Source organism: Rutidosis leptorrhynchoides, chromosome 6 (genome assembly GCF_046630445.1).
Source record: "Rutidosis leptorrhynchoides isolate AG116_Rl617_1_P2 chromosome 6, CSIRO_AGI_Rlap_v1, whole genome shotgun sequence".
In the NCBI taxonomy this organism is placed as follows: Eukaryota; Viridiplantae; Streptophyta; class Magnoliopsida; order Asterales; family Asteraceae; genus Rutidosis; species Rutidosis leptorrhynchoides.
The window spans coordinates 28,515,557-28,523,947 of NC_092338.1; the positions used below are offsets into that span (position 1 = coordinate 28,515,557).

Here is an 8,391-nt window from a genome sequence, read left to right on the forward strand (position 1 = left end):
TAGATTCAAAATAAATGTTAGTATTAAATAGTAAGCGTCTTTATTGACGACTTGACTATCGATTAGAGCCTAAATTGAACTTCAAACATTTTTTAAAACTCATGAAAATTTTATTCTACCATTTTCATGGCGTCACATACTTTTTTTGTCAACTTAACTGATTGGTCGGAGGTTCATTCGGAAGCAATCTCTCTATTCATATAATATTGAGAGGGAGACTTTCTCTATTCTTAGGGTGTTTCACTCTAGATGGAGAAATGAGTTGTCTTTATTCTAGGATAGGAGAAGAATTGTTTAAATCTTACCTTTTTCATATCTCACTACCTGAGATTGAATTTTGTTGTTGTTGTTGTTGTTGTATTAAATAATAAAAAAAATCTAAAAATAAAGTTAAAAATAAAAATTAAGGTGATAGTGTAGTATTGTTCTGTATAAGTAAGTTAAAATATAGTCAAAGGACTATTACTGTAAAGTATTATTTCCACAGTAGACGTTGGACAGCAAGATGCAAATTTGGGGGAAATAGTTAGGGTTTTAACTGTCTGACGCTTAACCTGATGACGGAACACAGCAACAGAGTAAGTACGGCTAGAATGCCGGATTAAACCTATCTGATGACATACTATCGGTAATAATAACGGATTCGTACGATCAATTAGATCTTGTTTCGTAAGATCACATTAACGGCTCTTGCATCACGCGTATCGGAATCGAATCGGAATCTGATATATTGACGCGAAAGTTGAATGAAAAGGATCGTGTTATAAATGAACTTGAAGAAAATGCATCTGAACTTCAACAAACTTTTCATGATGTTCAGTTGCGGTTGCAAGTTACAGTCGAAGATAATGTAATTAGGTTTTTCCCGGTCACTGTTTATGTTTAATTTTTATTAAAGCTGTGCTTTAATCTAAATTAATTAATAATTAATTTAGTTCGATAAGTTATTTGATCGTTTTGTTTTAATGAATGGTGCTGAATGCTTGCTTGGAATAGTTTGTACGCTATTATAACCGTTGACCGCCACAGGCATCTTGCCTCAGTGGTAGCAGGTTTACCTGCTTGTGAGAGAGACCCGGGTTCGAGTCTCGATTGCGGCGGGGGTTTTCCCCGAATTCCTGACCTGGCTCCGCATGGAAGGGTCAAGGGTCGTGGTTTCCTCCGAGTGCGTGCGTGTGCGACTAACCTCTAACCTGCCGTTAAAAAAAAAAAAAAAACCGTTCACCGTTATATGCAACCGCTTATGAAAACTTCAATGTTATATTCCAAGAGATCATATTAGTTGTTACAATCTTTCTGTATTGTCTGTATATGCTCATGCGCTTTTTTTTTTTTTTTTTTTTCACTTGCAGGTACTCTGTTATAATATTTCTGATTACTGCCAGAAAGCATACCCTTTATTAAATAGGGTAACAGATGCACAAATGGATTTATGGAACTTAGGATAATCAAATAGGAATTAAAATCCAAGTTTTCGACAGTCTACTTTGCTGAATAGTTGGATATTATTTTCAAATATAGCAATGAGATCATATTAGTTGTTAATTTTATTGCACAATTTTAAGAATTCTTTGTTAGCTGGTAGATATAAGTTGTCAGTTATGAATTGATCTGGTTTAATATAGTTATGTTTGTTTTGTTGGTTTGATTGATCTTTTTAGATAGCCGGAACTCTCTGTATGCTCAAATAACTGATTCTCTCGCAAAATACTTTATTACAGTTGATTTTGGATTATGCCCTCATGGCGATTCAGTATCTCATAATCAGCATCAAAATCCAATCCAGGCCCCAGCTTAATTTCTTGTAATATTTATTTGATGTTCTCTCTTCAAATTGCAGAATTAAAGCTTCAGTCAAAGGGTTGTTGTGACCTTGTATATGAGAACAAATGCAACTCCAACAGGAACTCCAAAGACAATCTCTACAAATGTGTCTCATAGAAGGTTATTCTACCTCCTACTATGAGGTTAGTATTATCGGTTCTTTTATGGTTGAAGTTTATGAATTATGTATGAATTTTAATCCAATATGAGGTGGATGAAATATGTACGGTTTGTGTATAAATATTTAATCAATTAAATAGTACCATAAAGTAGTCATTTTGAAGACTGTGTCGACAAATGGGGGGAATATGAAATCCTTTTGAACATTTTTTACCGCCTAATGTACACGCGTGTCTACATAAAATATATAATATAATATATATTATATATGGGGTGATCGTTACACACAACTTTTTAATCCATACACACCCAATTGGCTATTATACCCTTACTTATGTTTAGAATAATAATAGAAGTTCAACTCCCTAGATAAATGTAAGGATATAATTGTTAGTTTATGATACAAAAGTGTGTATAGATCAAAAAGTGGTGTGTGAGAATCACCTCCCATTATATATTACTCCGTATATATTATATATTTTATATTATATATTAGATATATATAATTTGAATTCGGTTTTGAATTTGATGTTCGGTTTAACCGAATTTAGAATTTTCAAAACCGAAAACAGAACCGAAAACCGAATTCAAATTCGATTTCGGTTTTACTCGATCCGAAAACCGCTTTTTTAAAATTTGGTTTGGTTTTTTCTGGTTTGGTTTCGGTTTGATTTTCGGGTTAAACGGTTTCAAACCAAATATTGACCACCCTTACGAAGATGTAATGATTGGGCAATGATTTGCAAAGATAAAGGTCTATGTATCAGGTTTGTTAAGTGCACTTGGTGTTTCATTATATCGTGTTTGCATCTATTAAGCATCAAACAAACAATCAAGTGTCTGTTCGTTATTACACTGTGTAAGGCTTAAAAAAAGCATTTTGCATTTATGTTCCTATATATATATATATGTATGTGTTTCAGTTCTGATGTTTTATGCTTGCAAAGTGATGACCGAAAAGGAGATGCCTCTTTATCTTTCATCACTCGTATATTGTCTGCCCCTTTTGTTCGTGTTTCCTCTGAGATTTGATGAGATATTCTCTGGACCAATGTAATGTTTTGTAAAATAAGTTAGTACAGTATATGACAACTTTTTTACATGGTATAGTTGTGTTTGTCCATATCATCATTATAGAACTCTCTTCTGTTTGAATCGTAATGTAATTCATTCGTAGAAGAAGCATTTAGAACCCTACCTGATTGTGCTATGTCGTTGAATTGAATGCAAGAATATGCCTTCAATGGTGGAGCTTGAACGAAATTTTCAAGAGATTAAAAGCCAAAATTTATCTAAGTCTAAGGTGAATGGGTAAATGAAAGGTTTTTCATTTTCAGTCTATCTGGGAAATGAGGGTATTTTTACTCGGATAAAAGTAACCTAAGCGGGTTATTATAAATGATCGTTTCCGAAGCTTTTTAGTGGAACCCTAACATATAGAGGTTTGGGCGTGAACTCTTGTCAATCAACTTGTTGATAATGCAAATCATGATAACCTTCACCATTTTGACCACATCGTTTTCATATGGACTTCAATTTAGTTTATTCAAAAGCTCAAATGTTCATAAACCTTCATCGTTTTGACCCTTCTGCCCCTTTAAAAGCTCTGCATCTTATGCACATCTATATATAATTTGGAGTGTAGTTTTGTGTGTATTTTTCTTATTTGTAACTTCAGATGCACAAACAAAATCTGACGAATATATTTGATGCTCGTTCTAAAATTCACTTTCTCAAGGCAACATGCATCTTACACGAGCTACTAGTTGGAGGTCTAAGCAAATAAGCTGCTGCCAAACAGCATATATAAATCATCTTTTTATTGATATGATTAGACTATGGCATCTCTCTTTGCAGCCCATTAATAGTATTATTGCCTTGTAAGACATGACTATTTGGTTCTATGAGATCTTGAATTAAGTGACATTGTTTTTTGACCATTCTAAAAGACTCTTGACCAACTCTCCAGTGAGTTTGTGTGATTCTAATTTATTGGTTTTCATATTTCCAGGTGTATAATTGAGATACTTTATATCACTTGTGTTGGTGATTGTAATGTGAGAATCGTGCAAGAAAATTTTGGATGATGTGTCTCTGACGTGGCAAAATTGTCGAATAAATGGTGTGGAGTGGAAGGTTGTGAGAGAGGGTTTGAGAAGGTTGTGGAGGTTGGTCCCACCAGATTCCCATCTCTTGCCAATTTTCTCTTTATGCAAGCCAAACTCGAGTGGAATAGGAATTTAAAACAGAATTCGATCAATTGGCTTTATGATCATGGCCCGATACAAATGATCTTATGCGTTATAGATTATTCACAGGGGATCGGGATCGTAGGATTGAAACGCAAAGAGATTTCTAAATGGACTAATTCTTTTAATGGTTGTTTATCACAATAAAAATCATTAATACTTAAGACATATGAGTTTCTTGTGTTAAATTTAGTCGGTCATATACAATTTGAAAGCAGCAACAACAATAATAAAATTCAATCTCACTAAAGTGAAGTATGAAGAGGTAAAATAATCATTCCCTTAAAATAAAGACAAGTCATTTCTCTACCCAGAGTGAAACACCTCGAGAGTAGAGAAAGTCAACTCTCTAAATGTTCTATGGATAGAGAGATTGCTTCCGAATGGACCTTCGACCACTAAGTAGGTTAAAAAATAAGAAATAAAAAAAAGTTTGAGACACCAATAAGTAGGTTAATAAAATAAGGAAATAAAAAAAAGTGAAAGGTACTTTGTAAATAAAATTCTAATGTAGTGGGTCGTTGGACTTCACAAGCTCTCGATAAAATTGCAGTGAGATTAAATCAATAAAAAAACACAACATTTAAGCTATAGGAAGTGCTGAACTGCTTCTGTTCGAGTTAAGACATAAATATGGTTCGTTTGATCGGGGATTATTGCTTCTTATTGAATCTAATTTAATTTTCTATCAAGTTAAGAAATACTGACACATTATGTTTTCAAAAATGTTTGTGGCTTCAAGGACACATTTTACAGTCGATATTTAACAAGCATGTATTGTAGTTCTGTTACTGCGCACATATATGATTTTTTTAAACTAGTCTCAGTTAACAGCAATTTAACTGATTCGTGTCCGATGTCGATGGATATCAAAACACAGAGGCACCAGATACCCATATACATATCTCTTTCTTTTCAGCTCATCAATCATCTTTTGCATGTTTTTTAAAAGTAGTCAGACATAACTTAACCAACAAGAGTTGATGAACTTTAATTTCATGATGTTTATGGTTATTGTTACTCGTATGAATTAGGAAGATGCATGTGGATGTTTTGCATCCTCCAACTCTTCAAATAAGCAAATTATAGTGTGTTTAAAAATTACTGTATATATTAGTTGTCAATATTCCCAAATAATAAACACAAACATCCATTATATATGAAAATTTTATGTTGTTTTTTAATTTTTGTGAAATGCATCCCCTATTCGTAAATCCTGACTCCGCCGACTCTAATGAAAAAGTAAGCCTCCTTTAGCCCAAAAGATTCCCAACCTACCCAATGCCTAAACAACACATAATATGGGTGAAACACTCGAGACTAATGACATTGAAACCAGTTAATATCCGAGACGCCACCTGACAAATTTAATCATGTGACAACAACTCTCAGCTTCAGCCTAATCCTCTAGAGAGTGAAGTGTGAACCCTTGAAAACAAAATACTACGTAGATTTGAAAATGTATGAAATCACTTAATAGGGAATCAAATTCTCTAAGCAGAAAAGCGCGGGAAAGCTTGGCTAACTAGTTAAAAAAGTTTAATTTTACTTTGATCTATTTAATTTAAGAGAAAATTGTGTGGTTGACCTTGTGGTTTACATAAAATGGGGTGTTTGGTCCCTGAACTTTATTTTCGAGGTTGTTGGTCTCTGTGATTTTCAAAACACGTGTGGTTAGTCCCTGTCAGGGACCAACAACCCCGAAAATGAAAGTTCAAAACAGGTGTAGTTGGTCCCTGTCAGGGATCAACCACACGTGTTTTGAAAATCACAGGGACCAACAACCTCGAAAATGAAGTTCAGGGATCAAACACCCCATTTCATGTAAACCACAGTGACCAACCGTAAAATTTTCTCTTAATTTAATTAACTTAATACCAAAATAAAATCATTTTAGATTCCCAATAGTGGAAGGTAAGCATCGGGGGTTTGACTGCTATTCCCTCGTACACAAATGGGTACCACTCAAACTTTCTACAAAGCCACATTATAATGTTTTTTTCCTTTCATACATTCCTTATGAATATGAATAATCCCCATGCACAACTCTCAATATATTACCCAAGTAACATTCACAAATCACAATCTTCTTTAATATATATATATATGGCCTTCATATCAAAATTTCACAACATCTAGGACGACTTTCGACTCCGGCAACCACCCTACGTACCAATGTGGTACGATGACACTTGTCCACAAAGTTTTTTAGACAACGTTTACGGTGTCACAATGTTACATCAATATTATGATATCCTAAAACCAACGTTATCTGGTTCATCTCCATGGAATGTTTCATTCCCGGAGAGATTCGGAGTGTCTGATATGGTGATTCCGACTTCACCAACCAGGTTCTGTAGCATTAATCATGCCGGATCTGATTATCGAAAGATTGAAAAACATGAATGTTTTTGTTGCAATAATGATGCCAGTTCTTGGTCATCTTATCCAACAGCAAATAATCATTGGGTAAGCAATTTTCCTGCTATATATGATTAGGTATAAATTTTGTAATATTAGTAGCTTTAAAAGTTATACGTAGTTAATAATTAATTACAATAAAATATTACAGAACTTCTACCTTAAAAAAAAAAAAAAGAGAGTAAAAAATATTTATAAAAACTCCCATATCTAACTAGTATTCCCTCCATCCCATATTTCTTATCTACTATTTTTTTTTTTTTTTGGGTTGTGTTAAATTTAATTATCTAGGTCCATGTATAAATAAAAATACAAAGTAAACTTCTTTTATGTCGCACTTACTTTATTTAGGTAAAACAAAAAAATAGATAAAAAAAGAGAGGAAAAAGTGTAAAGCTAATATAATGACATTTATTAAACCCTGTGTTATTGTCATTGATAATTAAATTGAGACGGAGGGCGTAGGACTTTTTTATAAACATGAGTTTCGGACACCGCTTTGCGAACTGAATAATCTCATGACGATCACCCGCTTTGCGAGTAGCCTGAAATCGTCACGCACGAGTGAACTTTAATAGAATTTTTTGCCTTAGCTTGATATATCGTGTTTTTTTACAGCGATTGGGATCACCCGAGGGGGACTAAACCACCCGTTGTGATCATCTCCCATTTCATCTATGCCGATGCAACGATAATAATCCCGCCCCCATCGCTGCCCGGGAGGAAACTCCCTTCCCCTTTACCCCCCAAACGATATGGGAAAGGTGCCATGAGTGGATACTTAATGACAGAGATGAAATTGTGTTTTTAATATGTAGCCAACGGGGGTCGAACTTCTGACCTCCCCTAAAGGAGGCAGGCCACCAACCGCTGGACCACATCACAACTTCTTGATATATAGTGTTTTACTAAATATATTTTAGAACAACAATATTTGTTACATACTTAATTCAATTAATTGTTGTATGATGTAGGAACCTGAGAGCCAGAAAACACCTAAAGAGATCGAAGAACCAACATTAAAGATCGGAAGATATTCAATAGAAGAAAGGAAGGATAAGATCACGAGGTATGTCAAAAAGAGAAATCAAAGGAACTTCAACAAGACCATTAAGGTAATTAATTTCTCTTGATCAAGACTTTTTGTAATCATACAATTGCTGCTGATTAATTTTATGATGAATTGTTGTGTAGTATGAATGTAGAAAAACATTAGCTGACAAGCGAATACGAGTGAGAGGCAGGTTCGCGAAAAATAACAATGATCATCATCATGATCATGATCATCATCAACCTTGTGATCAGGATCTAGTGCTTCCCAACATGAATAATGCTACCAACAGTCCTTCTGAAGAGAACATTTTATACACCAACAGTTTGGTATGTTAGTTTTGATTATCATACAATTGCTTGTAATGCAAGTATAATAAGTTCTAAAGGATAAATGTAAATGCATGCAGATGAAGCAGGATTATGATGCAGATGAAGAATGGCTACAAGAAGCAATGGCTAGTTTATTGTATTCACCACAGATTAATTAGTTTAAGTTCCATCCATTTGAATATTTGATCATATGGTTCATGTTTATTTATTGTGCAAGGCTTTGTTGAATAACTCCTATTTTTCAGTATAATTTCTTTATATATATATATATATATATATATATATATATATATATATATATATATATATATAATAGGTTTTGAGCCCGTAGTTCAAAATTCGTTTCAAATGTGTCATTTACTTATGGCCTTTGTTGTTATATTTCTTATTCTTA

At 33.7% G+C, this 8,391-nt stretch overlaps 1 protein-coding gene and 1 long non-coding RNA gene across 2 annotated transcripts; both read left to right on the plus strand.

The window, feature by feature from the left end:
* The first annotated feature begins 557 nt into the window (after nt 1-557).
* On the plus strand, nt 558-2,992 carry LOC139852052 (uncharacterized). The gene is made up of 3 exons (XR_011760902.1): nt 558-850; nt 1,841-1,967; nt 2,868-2,992. It is a non-coding gene; the product is annotated as an uncharacterized lncRNA (long non-coding RNA).
* A 3,376-nt stretch (nt 2,993-6,368) lies between these two features.
* Nucleotides 6,369-8,155, plus strand: LOC139853511 (uncharacterized). The gene is made up of 4 exons (XM_071842902.1): nt 6,369-6,662; nt 7,589-7,729; nt 7,809-7,994; nt 8,075-8,155. Exons 1-4 carry the CDS (start codon nt 6,369-6,371, stop codon nt 8,153-8,155), a joined length of 702 nt encoding a protein of 233 aa, XP_071699003.1.
* Nucleotides 8,156-8,391: the final 236 nt, after the last annotated feature.